At 38.1% G+C, this 16,274-nt stretch overlaps 1 protein-coding gene across 1 annotated transcript; it reads right to left on the bottom strand.

Annotated features, from left to right (window-relative positions):
* Positions 1-14,711: 14,711 nt before the first annotated feature.
* On the bottom strand, positions 14,712-15,833 carry LOC141608937 (uncharacterized). The gene is made up of 2 exons (XM_074428248.1): positions 15,024-15,833; positions 14,712-14,922 (listed from the first exon to the last, which is right to left on the bottom strand). Exons 1-2 carry the CDS (start codon positions 15,694-15,696, stop codon positions 14,888-14,890), a joined length of 708 nt encoding a protein of 235 aa, XP_074284349.1. The 5' UTR covers positions 15,697-15,833; the 3' UTR covers positions 14,712-14,887.
* Between the last annotated feature and the right edge of the window lie 441 nt (positions 15,834-16,274).

Raw genomic sequence — 16,274 nt, 5'->3', positions numbered from 1 at the left:
TTGAAGCTTCTCCAGCTAACGGCACCACTATTGAGCATGAAAACGAAACCAGCTTGTGATTTCATGTCATCTCTATCTGTTTGAAAACTTGAGTCCGTGTAACCATTAACACGGAGTTCGGTGTCTCCTCCAAACACTAAGATAGAATCCTTAGTCCTTCTCAAGTACTTAAGGATGTTCTTGACGGCAATCCAGTGACTCTCACCTGGATTTCCTTGATATCTACTCGTCATGCTCAAGGCATACGAGACATCAGGACGTGTGCATATCATGGCGTACATGATTGATCCAACAGCGGAAGCATAAGGGATCATCTTCATGCGTTCAACATCATGGGGTTCGGAGGGAGATTGAGTCTTGCTCAATATAGTCCCAGTTACCATAGGTACCAAACCCCTTTTAGATTTGTCCATGCTGAACCGCCGAAGAATCTTATCAACATAAGACTCTTGACTTAGTGCCAATATCCTCTTGGATCTATCTCTATGGATCCGGATACCTAATATGCGTTGTGCTTCTCCTAAATCCTTCATTTGGAAGTGGTTACCTAACCACTTCTTAACAGAAGACAACATTGGAATATCATTTCCAATGAGTAGTATGTCATCGACATACAAGATTAGGAACACAACATTGCTCCCACTAAATTTCATGTATAAACATGGTTCCTCAACACTTCGAGTGAAACCATTCTCCTTTATTACATGATTGAATCGATGATTCCAACTTCTAGATGCTTGCTTAAGACCATAAATGGATCTCTTAAGCTTGCACACTTTGCTAGGATTCTTAGAATCAACAAAACCTTCGGATTGTATCATGTACACCTCCTCTTCTAAATGCCCATTTAGAAAAGCGGTTTTGACATCCATTTGCCATATTTCATAATCATGAAATGCGGCAATCGCTAACAAAATCCGTATGGATCTTAGCATGGCTACGGGGGCGAAAGTCTCATCATAATGGAGACCTTGGACTTGGGTAAATCCTTTTGCCACTAGCCTAGCTTTGTAGACATCATCATGTCCTTCTATGCCATTCTTGACTTTGAAAATCCATTTGCATTGAAGAGGTCTTGCCCCTTTAGGCAAATCTACCAAGTCCCAAACTTGGTTTTCATGCATAGAATCCATTTCGGACTTCATGGCTTCAAGCCATAAGGAGGAATTAGGACTAGAGATTGCGGCCTTGTAGGTGGCGGGCTCGTCACTTTCTAAAAGCAACACATCGAGTGTTCCATCTTCTTCGATAAGTCCCACATATCGATCGGGATGGCGTATAACACGGCCCGTTCTTTGAAGAGGAGGAGAGACAACCGTGTTAGACGACGAAGGAACATCTTCTTGCGTCTCTATCTCGGTTTGTGGCTCTTGAACTTCATCAAGTTCAAAATTTCTCCCACTCTGTCTTTTAGAAATAAAATCTCTTTTAAATAAGACAGCCTCAGAAGACACAAACACTTTGTTTTCTTGAGGTTTATAGAAGTAATAACCTCGGGTGTTAGAATAGCCTACAAAGGTGCATTTTTCAGATCGTGGGGCTAGCTTATTGTCATTTTTGGTTTTGACATAAGCATTACATCCCCAAATTTTCATGTAGGATAGATTAGGAACTCTTCCTTTCCATATCTCAAATGGAGTTTTCTCGGTGGCTTTGGTGGGACAATTGTTCAAAGATCTTATTGCGGTTTGAATCGGAAATCCCCAAAACGAGTTCGGTAACTCGGTTTGACTCATCATGGATCGAACCATATCAAGTAGGGTTCGATTTCTCCTTTCGGCAACACCATTGAGTTGCGGTGTTCCGGGTGGAGAAAGTTGTGATATAATACCACAACCTTTCAAGTGTGAATCAAATTCAAGGCTAAGATACTCTCCACCACGATCGGATCGTAGTGCCTTAATCCTTTTGTTCAATTGGTTCTCTACTTCGTTTTGAAATTCCTTGAATTTATCAAACGCTTCACTTTTATGCTTCATCAAGTAGATATACCCATATCTACTCAAGTCATCGGTGAAGGTTATGAAGTAGTCATAATTTCCACGAGCGGTGATACTCATTGGTCCACACACATCGGTATGTATGAGTCCCAATACTTCACTAGCTCGTGTCCCTTTACCACTAAAAGGATTTCGAGTCATTTTGCCAAGAAGGCAATATTCGCATGTCCCATATGATTGAAAATCAAATGGTGTAATCACATTAGTCGAAATTAATCTTTTGATGCGATTCTCGTTTATGTGACCTAATCGACAATGCCAAATGAACGATTCATTTGGGTCACTTGATTTGAGTTTCTTTGATTGAATGTTATAGATATCATTAGTCGGATTCGAGGTTTCTAAAATGTAAATGCCATTGATGGAAGAAGCTTGGCCTATAACCAAATCATTCCTCGAAATAGTACAACGATTGTCCTTAATGACAAAACAAAATCCATCCATGTCTAGCATAGCGATAGAAATAATGTTTTTAGAGAGTGTAGGCACATAAAAACAATGGAAATAAAACTCAAATCCATTAGGCAAAGCTAATACATAAGTTCCTTTGGATTCGGCCGCTACTCGAGCTCCATTTCCAAGGCGTAGATCCACATCTCCTTTGCTAAGCCTCTTCACGTCTCTTAAACCCTGTAAATGATTACAAAGGTGAGAACCACAACCGATATCTAGTACCCATGTCGTAGTGGAAGTATAATTTATATCAATAACATAAATTTCCTTAGGAATTTTACCTTTTGGAACGATGATTCCTTCCCTTATATTTCGCAAATATACGGGACAATTCCTAAGCCAATGTCCCATGCCATAGCAATAATGGCACTCATCATTAACTTGCTTGAAGTTTTTGACTTTCTTTCCCTTCTTCTTGAACTTTTTGCCCTTTGAAGCAAGAATTTGATTGCTTGAGCTCCCACTAGTTTTGGCATCTTTATCTTCCAGAGACAAAGACCCTATAGATTGTATGAGGTAGTCTTCCTGAGACGGGCTCACACGAGATCTAGTAGTAGTAGGTGGTCTAGTAGAAGTGATGAAGTTAAGGTTTCCATCCGAACCTATCCCAGAATGAAGTTCTCTAGTAGTGTCGAAATCATTGTTGGAGCAAACGTCGTCAAAAATATTGTGGTAAGACTCAATAGTTATCGGTGCGGTAGCATTTGATGGATTCATTGTAATGAACTACAAGTATGGAGGAAAAGGAAATATTAACATTTGTCTTTTTATATCATACTTGTAAATAGATTAACAAGATATGAACATTTATATAGTGACCTCTACCCAACTATTATAAATGATTCCAAGACCCAAATTCATATTAACTTAGGCATCGGTAAAGCCGAAAACAAACCTTCATCAATATAACTCGGTGGATTAACACTTTAATCGATTCTACTTTTAGAACTCTTGGTTGATAAATTTACATTAAAATTTATCTTTAGCCCGAAACACATCCGGCAACCGTCGAGAATACTTTCGTTGAGTTCAACCCAAATTTCGAATAAATGTGTCCATGATCCAAACTTACATCAACTTGGGCATCGGTAAAGCCGAAAACAACCCTCATCTTTATAAATTCGGTGGGTAGACATTTATCACCCCACTTCACCAACGTAACAAGGTTTGTCTTACGGTAAAGCAGCTCAACTCCTTCTTAATTTGGTACTTCATGGGTTTCTAATTTTTGGTAAGGCTAAGTCTCAATTGTTTATTTTAGCGAGAGGTCATGTCAATTTATTATCTATCACGTTTTAAGTGAACTAAAGTGGTGAACTACGATAATTGTAATTGACACGGTCGATAAACTCGATTAAAATGATAATGCATGTTTTAGTTATGGCGATTTAGCGATGCATATGACATATAAATAAAAAGCAAAGCATAAAAATAAATCCTAGTATGGCCTTCCTAAAATAGAAAATCTAATTAACTATTACATATTCGGAAACCAACTCCATTGGTCCCTTGAACTTCGGTTTTGGCGCGCATCTCGAGGTAACACCGTCTTTATGTATCATCTTCCTTGAGTGACATCGTCTTCAAGGAACTCCGGAATAAATAAATTACATAACAAATTACATAATTTCCTATTATACATTTGTAATTAAAATAAAATAAATCTATTAAATTAAAAAACGGTGATACGAGATCACAATAAATTACAACCGAATCGATATTCCCATACATTTCGGGTAATACCAATTAAAAACTAAGGCCATACTAAGTACATTACATAATTCAAAAATTACATAAAATAAAATTATGACAATCATAAATAAAATGCAGCATTATAATATGTATGAACATGCCCAATTTTATGCTAAATCGCCTTTAAGTAGCCAATATCGTATATTTAACGGTTTTTACGGATTTGCGTGATTCAACCTTTTAAAATCACAATAACTTACATAAATTCATATTTATGCATAAGTTAATTACCCTAACCTCTTAGGTCTCAAAATTAGTCTCCACTAACTATTTGATTATAATTAACTCATATTTCTTAAAATTGTTCATTAATGGACCTAAAATTACAATAAAATGCTATAACCTTCAAATAAATCACAAAAATTTCAAATAAATTTGAAATTTGAAATTTAAACTTATGAACATTCTGGAAAAATACCATGACACTCATAATGTTCAAAAACTTAGGTTAAAATTTCGAAAATTATCGGAAAAACTATGTTGCAGTTTATCGAATTTACCAATTTTAATCATAAAAACATGAGAAAAATTATATTCATCAACTTTTCAATTTTAGATCTGAAAAAGATAATAAAATGCATCATGTGACTTTTTTCCTTAATCATGAAGTATGTTTTAGCAATTATTCACTATTTATGCTATTTTTCATCAAAAATTCATAAATCATGCATAAAGACTTCAATATAGCCTATTATTTTACACACATCTTGTAAAATTGCATGTGACAACATACTAAATGTATATGACCAGATTCGAAATTTACCTCATATTAACCTATTTTTCATTTAAATCCGATTTTTATCATGAAAAATCCATATTTCGAGCATAAAAACTCCAAAAATTCTGAAACATTACAGGTCATCTAAAAATAATATATTTGAAAACATATCCAAAAACCACTGTAAAATTCGAAGTTTAGATAATTTTAGTCCGAAAATGACATTTTAATCATAAAATCACATTTTTAATGCCATTATTATATAAGATGAACAATAAAAATCCATAAATTAACCAAAATATCCTAAATACATTTTAGGATCAGAAACTTTAACATGCATAAAGTATTTCGTGATATATCATAATAACACAAATTTACAAGTTTTATTTGTTAATCGTATAACTCGGAAAAACTATAACCGATTTGGCATGCAAACAACCAAGGCTCATGATACCGCTTGTTAGAAATCTAGATCTCTTTACTCAACATATTCATATATGCTATGATTTTAATTTAGTCATAAAATTAAAAGGTGATCTTATGCATGCAAACAATAAGTAAAATAAGGAAGAAATCTTCATTCTTACATTGATATTTTGGATCAAAAGGGCACAAGAGAGTTCTCCTACTTTCTTGTTCTTGAGCTTTCCTTAATTGGATGAACAAGGATTCAAGTGTAGAATCCCTCCCAAGGAATAATACCCAAGGTAAACTCTTAACAAAAATTAATATTATTATTACTAGAACAATATTAATTTAACTTAAAATGACCCAAAATATTTATATTTGGCTCTCTTAATTCGGCTAAGAGAGGAATAAGATGGAGTTTTATTTCTCTAGTTTTCTTAGAGAGCTTACTTATTTCTTAAACTAGAAATATTGTGTGAATATGAATGAATGAATAATAGAGCAAAACTCTCTATTTGGTCTTCACAAAACCGGTGGGAAGGAGAAAGAGAGGGAGCCAATGCATGCACAAGTTTGTCTTCACAAGAACAAGTAGGTATGCATGGCTAGTATTAGGCTAACATGATCATGTTTTTCACTAACTCAATTAACATAATATATTGCTAATACTACCCTATTATTTCGGTCCAAATAGATAAAATGGACTTCATTTTATTTTTGTCAATTTGTCACATGTCATGTGTCACATAAAACTGTTATGTATTTTTAACATATTAAAAATCAACGCATTAATAAAAATACGTCATATACAAAATCGACTTAGTAATTCATAATTACTTGTACCAAAATAATTTACCAATTATAAATCACAACATCTTGTATTTATAATAATTTATTCATTCAAATGCAATTGTTTCCTAAACAATAATTTCATCTAAGTAATAAAACAATTCGATTACTTAGACCGTATCTTATTTAATCAAATTTCAATAAGACACGTAAATATAACTTCCAAAATCGTCCGTCAATTTTAAGTAATTTAATTGACCCGTATCGTCATACGATCAATTAAATGATCAATTAAGAGTGTTACCCTATAGGTATGACCTAAGGGGATCAACTGGTCACCACCGTCTCACGACAGTAATGTCAAACTCTAGTCAGCCAATCATTACCGATATGTGTGGACCAGTTGATAGTAAAAATACTTCACAATTGTATTCTTTAAAATGAGACTTAAACATGTGATCATCATGATCAACAGTTGTGATCGCATTATTGTCGGAGGACACATATTCCAACACAATGTGCTTCGAGAGGTTCCACAATGGTAAGAATTAGGACCTCAAACCGTAGGAGTGCCTGCACCTATTCGTCTAACAGATTTAAGAAGCCTACACAAAATATGACTTGCCAAATGAGCAATTGCACCAAATTATCAAATATGGTACGAGTAACTATATGGAAAAGTTGTCAGATTACTATCTTTTATAATCAGCCTGTCGAAACTTGCTACTACCTTATAAAAACCTTTTCAAAGATTACTACCATCTAAACCACTTTTGATCCAACATCCCTTTATTTTTCTATTTTCACCCCATTTGCTTTATTGCAGTCTCCAAGACGGCACTTTGACTGTATTTTTCGATGTCTATATGTTATTTTTTTTTCTTGAAATTTTTTTTCGTGAAAGATGTCTTGATATTAATTGTAAATGTTTTAGTTTTATAAATAAAAAGTTTTTATTCTCCAATTTATTAATGGTCAAAGTTCGGAAACTTTGACCTCCAAAAAGCAAATGAGGTGAAAATAAAAAATTGGAGGGAGTACATTATTTTAAGTGGTTTCCAGCAAAAAAAAAAACGCACCTCTCCAGCCACGCCCCTCACCTCCGCGCCTCTTTGGACATACCATTCGACCACCAACTTGATCCACCACATGTCGCTCCTCTCACCTCCTCGTCTTTCAAGGACTTGTGAGGCCATCGCTACTACCAAAATCTGTAATACTACGGATTTCCTAAGCCCGTACTCGGCCGAATATGGCCTACTCGGCCGAGTAAGGGATGTTGTGTATTCTGGGTGGCTTACTGCCCAGGAATATCCGGCCGAGTATGTGGAATACTCGACCGAGTAGAGCGTACTCGATCGAGTATACTCAGTACTCGACCGAGTATCCGGTCTGACGGGTGTTTTTCCGCGGTTCGATTTGGAGATGATTAGAATTATATAAAACGCGTTAATCAGTTTCTAATTACATTTTCACATAACCTAAACACTCAACGACGCTCTAATCCTCTCCAAATCTCTCCCTAGTGTGTGTGTGATCGTTAGCAAGTTCCTTCATCTTTTGTTCTATCGTCGGTAAGTCCTTGTTTTCCCGTAAATTCTTTGGTTAATCTTTAGGGTTTGGCTTGAATTCTGAAGTGGGAAGAAAAGGGTTTTGCATATGGTGATTGTTGTTTATGTGATTGTGTTAGGTGGAGACTTCGTAGAGGAGCCGTTCTAGATTGCCTTATTTGTATCTCTTGCAGTTGTGCTAAGGTAGGGTTTCCCTACTCAGTTCCTGTTTAATTGATTTAAGATTATGTTGTTTTGCGTACGATTGTCTGATGATCCTTATTAGAGTGTTGGTGTGGTGTTGGTGTTGGTGTTGTGATGATTGTGGTGGAGTCAGTTTTGGGAGTGGCTTCACACCCTAGTTCGCCCTCCGTGGAACCCGCCACGGGAGGGGATATGCACATTAAGGGACAGGGATATCGCTCGTTGATGAGCGGGGCTTAGGTGGGGATTGGCTGCGGTCCCCCACTAACGGTGAGGATTACCAGTTGCGATGGGTAATCTGGCAGGGTTACACACTTCGGTGTGTAGTCGGTTACCGTGTGAGGTCGGGAGAATGGAGGAGGATGATGATCAGCTGGTTGCCTTTTTGTACTTGTCTTGCGTTGATTATTCAGTAACTGACCCCGTTGTTGTTTTATAAATCTGTGGTGATCCATTCGGGGATGGTGAGCAGATTGTGACAGGTGATGCAGTTCTTTAGCTATGGGACAGTTATGGGGAATCATCACTCGAGTCTAGCTTCCGCCGTCAAGAGACTTAGCTTGCATTCTTTGTAGTTGTTAGACATTTCACAGTTGTACTTTGGTTTGGTTTTTGGAAACATGTAATCGTTAAACTCAATTGCACTTTAAAAAATGTGTTTTGGATGGTTAACTTTGATATACTAACCTCGGGCAACCGAGATGGTAACAACCTTTCATGCTAGGGTAGTCCTTCGTAAGGTACCTTGGTATGAGGGGGTGTTACAAAGTGGTATCAGAGCGACGATTCTGGCACCTAAAACTAATGAACCCAATGAAATTAGGGAGTCTAAATAAAATGAACCTGGGGAGAGTTGTTTGGAGCTACGGCAAAGACTTGGCAGATGCCCCAAAGTCGCGTTAAGGCCCTTACGATCTCAAGCCGGTCACATGGGGGGAAACTGTTGTATGTTGAGTCAATGTGTGTGTGGTACTTGGAAACTTGAATGGTTGGATGATATGATAGAAGAAGCGGAATGCGATAGTATGTGAAAGATGTGGCGAAATTTGTCGATATTAGATTTCTAGTATGAAATATGTTGGCATGTTACGTGTTTATTATGTGGCTTTCAAAGGATAGTGACAAATTGTATGTATCTTTTGGGTAGAAAGGCATGTGTAGAATATGATTACGAATAGTTGTAGCTCGTTTTTCGCCTGACTCGGCCGAGCAGCGCAGGTAAGATTGCAAAACGCCTTACGGAGCTTATTTTAAAAGATGCTCCCTTTGTGTTTACTAAGGATTGTCTTGAGTCTTTTCATATGATCAAGAAGGCTTTAATTTCCGCACCTATCATCCAATCATCGGATTGGAACTTGTCATTCGAGCTCATGTGTGATGCAAGTGACTATGCGGTAGGTGTCGTGCTAGGACAACAAAAGGACAAGGTTCTCCATGCTATCTAATATGCTATAAAAACCTTGGATGCGGCTGAAATCAACTATGTTACCACGGAGAAAGAGCTACTTGCCATTGTCTATGCCTTAGACAAATTCCGCTCTTACTTGATCGGTTCCAAAGTCATTGTTCATACCGATCATGCCGCACTAAAGCACCTCCTAGCCAAACAAGAAGCTAACCCAAGATTGATACGATGGATCTTGCTCTTGCAAGAATTTGATCTTGAGATTAAAGACAAGAAGGGGGCCGAAAATGTTGTTGCCAATCACCTATCCCGTTTGAAGTTCAGTGATGGAGATATTGAATTACCTATTGATTATTCCTTCGCCGATGATGCCTTGATGATGTTGGAAGCCAATACTCCTTGGTATGTCGACATAGCCAACTATCTAGTTGGAAGAGAGTTGCCATCTAAACTTTCATATCAACAAAGGAAGAAATTCTTACATGATGTCAAGTTTTTCCTATGGGACGATCCATATTTATTAAAACATTGCTCCGACGGGTTATTCCGGAGATGTATCCCACATTGGGATGTGAAAGGGGTGCTGGAAGGATGCCATTCTGAAAGATCATAGATCCATATTAGACTCTATAATAAAATTAATTTATCTCATAAATTATCATTTAGGTGATCTATGTAACATGCATGCTAATATGAAAGCATAAAAGGAAAGAACAATTTCCTTACATTGAATATATGGTAAAATGGGCACAAACTAGTTCTCCTTACTAGTATGTTCTTGAGCTAAAATGATGTGGATGATCCTCCTTGAAAAACCTTCAACTAAAAAGTCTCCTTCAAGTTGCACCCAAGAACTAACCCAATATTAATAATAACAAGTTTGTACTAGTAACTTGTTAATATTGCTCCCTTGATAAATATTAGTAATATCACTAACTTATCTTAGTAATATTATTAATGTATACTAGTTGATGAATTATTGTAGAGAGATAGAGTGAAATGTTCACATGCAAAAGATGGTGGAGTGTAAGAATGAAGTAGAGTAAAAATGTGAACAAATATATGGAGTGTAAAGGGGGGAAAAGTGGCAGGTGGTGGAGTCCTCATGTGGACAATTTTTTTTTTGTCTTATAATTTTATCTTACATCACATGCAAAATCTAGTATAAGATATATATTATGGTAGTATACAAAATAAGGTAAAATGATTATGTGAGTAATCATCCACTACACTTATTTTACATGGTCCACTTGACCATATACGGGTCCATGTTGGTTTTTATATTTGTCGCACAAATCCGTGTAATTTTTATTTTAAACATCGCATCATGTTTAAATACTTCCATAATTAATTCGTCCAATTCATTCCGTAAATATACGTGTACCACTACACATATTATTTACGTACTAATATTAATCACATTAATTAATTAGTACAATTTTAGTAAATTAACAGTTAATTAACTAAAACCCGTTTCCCAAAACTTATTATTTAATTATCGTATAATTAAATAATAACTGCCGCTCCTCGAGTTCGCAACTCGAAATCTCTCTAAAAATAATCGACTAACCTCTTAGTCTATAAATCAAGGGACTAAACAAATTGTATCTCATACAATTAATTAGTTATCCATTGGGGTTCGTTCCTTTAGGTGTTACCGAAAGGGGTCAGTTGATCACCGCCGTCTCACGACAATAACGTCAAACTCTAGTCAGCCAACCATTATCGATTTACGTTAATCAACTGACGAGGATCAAATAATTAAATATCTGATGATATTCCATTAATGAGATTTATTATGTTAACGCACTATTGTGGAGGACACTAATTCCAACAATCTCCCACTTGTCCGACACAAGGTGTGCGCTACCAATTCTCTTGTCCGTTTTAATCTCCCACTCAATGCAAGGTGTCTTTCAGGTCGCACTTGCACATGAACACATCGCGAGTGGTTTTCTTGATCGGGAGTGTGACTACCTGACCGGAAAAATCTCTCACAAATTACTTCCGAGCGTGGCCACGCATTTGTAGTCATTAACTCCTCGAGTGGCCTTGAGATATAGTTACCCAACGTGGGTGGACAATTCCTGTATGCCCTATCTATCCTATTGCACAATACAGCTCACCATGACCTAGTAAATGCCCTTTTGGCCTCCTTTCACGGCACGACCTAGGATAAAAACCAAAGTCACTCGGAAACTGCACCTACTCAGATAATAGTCTCCAGTCAAAAGAATCGACTCATTAGAACATCTTAGAGATCCCCGCCACGACCAGGCGTCTATAATAGAACTTAGGGACTCTCTAAATGGTCACTGTCCGGCAAAGGGTCACACACTCTGCCTATGTAATCGACCAGTCATCACATATGACCTTATGGTGTTGAACAACCATCAATCGACTTACAATCTAGTCACTCCGAGACGTCACCTCATTAAGTGACTAGGGACAAAATACAATGTTCATCTTATTCACTTGAATAGTGTTCAACATTGTCTCCACAACTTATTCAGATAAACAAGGTATAAAAATTTAGTCACACTAAATAAAAGATTCATAAAAGAATGAATACGAAAACAATGAATGTGATTATCATATATATAATAAAAGATACACTATCCAATTATTACATATCCTTAATCTAAAGAAAATCTGGTACTCGTCTCAATCCCATAGCGACGACATGACCATCATGCTTAGCCTTTGATAAAGGCTTGGTTAAAGGATCAGCAATATTATCATCTGTCCCAACCTTACAAATGTCAATTTCCTTCCTTTCCACATAATCTCTAATTACATGGTATTTCCTTTCAATGTGTCTAGATTTGTTACTAGACTTAGGCTCTTTGGCTTGAAAAATAGCTCCACTGTTATCACAATATAGAGTGATAGGATCTTTGGCGGAATGGACTACTCCTAGCCCCTCCATGAATTGCCTAATCCAAACAGCTTCCTTCGCAGCCTCAGACGCTGCAAGGTACTCAGCCTCTGTTGTAGAATCCGCAGTAACACTTTGCTTGAAGCTCTTCCAGCAACAGCTCCTCCATTTAGCATAAACACATAGCCGGATTGGGATTTCGTGTCATCCCGATCGGTTTGGAAACTTGCGTCCGTGTAACCTCTTACACACAACTCAGTTTCTCCTCCAAACACTAAGAACGAATCCTTAGTACTTCTCAAGTACTTAAGGATGTTCTTTACGGCTATCCAGTGACTCTCACCAGGCTTGGCTTGATACCGACTTGTCATGCTCAAGGCATACGCAACGTCGGGGCGAGTGCAAATCATAGCATACATGATAGACCCAACAGCGGAAGCATAAGGGACGGTCTTCATGTGTTCAATTTCCTTAGGGGTAGAGGGAGACTGTGACTTGCTCAAAGTAATCCCTTGGCCCATAGGTAGAAATCCTCTCTTGGAGTCTTTCATATTGAACCGGTCAAGAACTTTGTCAATATAAGCTTCTTGACTCAATTCTAGTATCCTTTTGGACCTATCCCTAAAGATCCGGATACCCAAGATTCGTTGTGCCTCCACCAAGTCCTTCATTTGGAAGTGTTTCCCTAGCCACTCCTTAACGGAAGTGAGCGATGGAATGTCATTCCCAATGAGCAATATGTCATCCACATATAGGACAAGGAATGCAACCTTACTCCCACTAAACTTCATGTATAAACACGGTTCTTCCACACTTCTAGTGAAACCGTATTGTTTAATGACATGATCAAAGCGATGATTCCAACTCCTAGATGCTTGCTTAAGACCATAAATGGACTTCTTGAGCTTACACACCTTCTTAGGGTTAGATGTATCCACAAAACTTTCGGGTTGTATCATGTACACCTCTTCTTCTAGAATCCCATTCAAGAAGGCGGTTTTGACATCCATTTGCCAAATCTCATAATCATGAAATGCGGCAACCGCTAAGATTATCCTAATGGAACTAAGCATAGCGACTGGAGCGAAGGTTTCGTCATAGTGTAAACCATGAACTTGGGTGAAACCTTTTGCCACCAATCTAGCTTTGTAAACATCCACATGTTTATCCACGCCGAGCTTAATTTTATATATCCATTTACACTGAAGGGGTCGCACTCCCTCAGGTAAATCCACCAAGTCCCATACTTGGTTCTCGTACATGGAATCCATTTCGGACCGCATGGCTTCTAGCCAAAGCGAGGAGTCGGGACTAGACATGGCCGATGTGTAGGTAGTGGGTTCATCACTCTCAAAAAGTAATAAAACACCATCCTCTTCGATGTTACCAATGTAACGGTCAGGTGGATTAGAAATCCTACTTGACTTTCTAGGAACAATTACCGTTTCAGAGGAAGAGGGAATGCTTTCCTCCACGTTCTCCTCTACCTCATTCTCGGTTTGTGGCTCTCGAACTTCTTCAAGTTCAAATTTTCTCCCACTCGGTCTCCTAGAAATAAACTCCTTTTCTAGAAAGACAGCATCACGAGCCACAAACACTTTGTTCTCGTGTTTATTGTAGAAGTAATAGCCACGTGTTTCCCTTGGATATCCTACAAAAAGACATTTGTCAGACCTGGGTGCAAGCTTATTGTCAGACTTGATCTTAACGTACGCTTCGCAACCCCAAATACGCATGAATGACAAATGCGGGACTTTCCCTGTCCATATCTCATATGGAGTCTTACCGGCCGCTTTAGTCGGGCTTTGATTTAGTGAAAATACTGCAGACAAGAGGGCAAAACCCCAAAATGAACTAGGAAGCTCAGTTAGACTCATCATTGACCGAACCATATCAAGTAAAGTTCGGTTTCTCCTTTCGGCCACACCATTTAATTGCGGTGTGCCAGGAGGAGTCCATTGTGATACTATACCACAATCTTTTAGGTGTGAATCAAATTCAATATTTAGATACTCACCACCACGGTCGGACCGTAGAGTCTTTATCTTTTTATCCAATTGGTTCTTTACTTCTTTTTGAAACTCTTTGAACTTGTCAAAGGCTTCACTCTTGTTCTTCATTAAGTAGACATACCCATATCTACTTAAGTCATCAGTAAAAGTAATGAAGTAGTGAAAACCTCCTCTAGCGGTGATGGTTAATGGTCCACATACATCCATGTGTATGAGAGCCAAAACCTCACTAGCTCGTGTCCCTTTTCCCGCAAAAGGTGCACGAGTCATCTTGCCTAAAAGGCAAGACTCGCATGTACCATAAGATTCGAAACCAAATGGTTTGAGCACTTTTGATGAAGCAAGTCTCTTAATGCGTCTTTCGTTTATGTGGCCTAAACGACAATGCCAAAGGTAGGATTCGTTTGGATCACCCTTTTTGAGCTTTTTAGTTTCCATATGATAAACGTCATTAACATCATTTAAAACATAAATGCCTCCAATTGAAATGGCCTTGCCATAAACCACATCATTAAAAGAAAAAGTACAACACGTGTCCTTAATCATAAAACAAAAGCCTTCCGCGTCTAACGCGGAAATGGAGATGATGTTCTTAGTTAAAGTTGGTACAAAATAACACTTATTTAAATACAACTCTAAACCACTAGCTAAAGTGAGTACATAGGTCCCTACGGCAACGGCGGCTACTCTAGCTCCATTGCCCATGCGGAGATCCACATCACCTTTTGCTAGTGCTTGCACGTCCCTTATACCCTGCAAATGGTTACAAAGGTGAGAGCCACATCCGGTATCAAGTACCCAAGTAGAAGTACAAGGATAATTAACGTCTATCACATAGAGAGAGGAAATCATACCAATAGGCGTCACACGCCCTTCCTTGAGATCCTCCAAGTATTTGGGACAACTCCTCCTATAATGCCCCTTCCCATTACAATGGAAACATTCGGCCTCGGAGAGCTTGACACTTTTTGCCTTGGGATTGCCATTCTCAACGGCCTTCCCCTTTCCCTTGTCATGTTTCTTTGACGATTTCTTGAATTGGGACTTTTCTTTCCCTTTTCCTTTCTTAACTCCAAGAGACATGTTCTTTAACTTCATGGTTAAAACATCTCCCTTTTCACTCCCACTAGCCTGCATATCCCTCTCCGCTTGGGAGAGGAGCGCATGAATTTCATGGTAACTCTTATCCATGTCATTCATGTTGTAGTTTACCCTAAAGTAGGCAAACTTGGTGGGGAGTGAGTGAAGGATACGATCCACCACAAGAGTTTTAGGAATCTTACACCCTAGACGCTCTAGGATGTCAACATATTCGACCATTTTAAGTACATGGGGACCAACCTTTTGGCCCCTCTCAAGCTTAGCTTCAAAGAAGCGTGCCGCCGCATCGTATTGACGGACTTTAGGTGTTTGTGAAAACATAGTGATCATACGAGTGAATATCTCGTAAGCATTTAAAGAAATGCATGATAGCTTGAGCTTTGGCGATATTGACCATATCAACACATTCTTGATATCATTCAACATCCTCACATAGTCATCATAGGCGGTCCGCACCGCCGATGAAGCTCTTGCACCGGGCTCGATTGGAGGAGCATCGGTCAAGTAAGTGAGCACATTGTCGGACAACGCGACACTTTTGATGTTGGATTCTCATTCAAGAAAGTTACTACCGTCATCTTTTAAAATACATTTGTCCATTACGGACCTTATCCATGAATCTTTGCCTAGTGAAGTAGTCGATGGAGTTGATGAAGTTGCCATTGCGAATTAAAATGCTACAACAAAAAGGAAATATTAACATTCATTGTTTTAAAAAATTACTTGTAAAAACATGTTTAGCAAGTTTTAGCATTTATATAATGACCTCCCACTAAATTATATAAATGATTCCAAGACCCAAATATTAAACAAAAATGAGCATCGCTTGGGCGAAACATCCCATAATTGCGTAAATTCGGTAAGTCACGTTGACTAATTCTACCTCTAGAACTCTTGGTCGACAAATTTCCTCAAATTCATCTACTAGCCCCGGAACACAAGACCGTCTTATATCCCGTTGAGTCCAACCAATTTTGGCGTGTGATAACCGCTTACCACCCTAC

The sequence above is a fragment of the Silene latifolia genome, chromosome 10, assembly GCF_048544455.1.
Source record: "Silene latifolia isolate original U9 population chromosome 10, ASM4854445v1, whole genome shotgun sequence".
In the NCBI taxonomy this organism is placed as follows: Eukaryota; Viridiplantae; Streptophyta; class Magnoliopsida; order Caryophyllales; family Caryophyllaceae; genus Silene; species Silene latifolia.
Note: the sequence above shows the minus strand (reverse complement) of the source record. Positions and strands in the feature narration are given on the sequence as shown.

Coding starts and splice junctions, on each gene's coding strand:
- LOC141608937 (XM_074428248.1), bottom strand. CDS start 15,696: ATGTTGAATGATATCAAGAATGTGTTGATATGGTCAATATCGCCAAAG. Junction 14,923..15,023: donor AGGGCGTGTGACGCCTATTG/GTATGATTTCCT, acceptor AACCATTTGCAG/GGTATAAGGGACGTGCAAGC.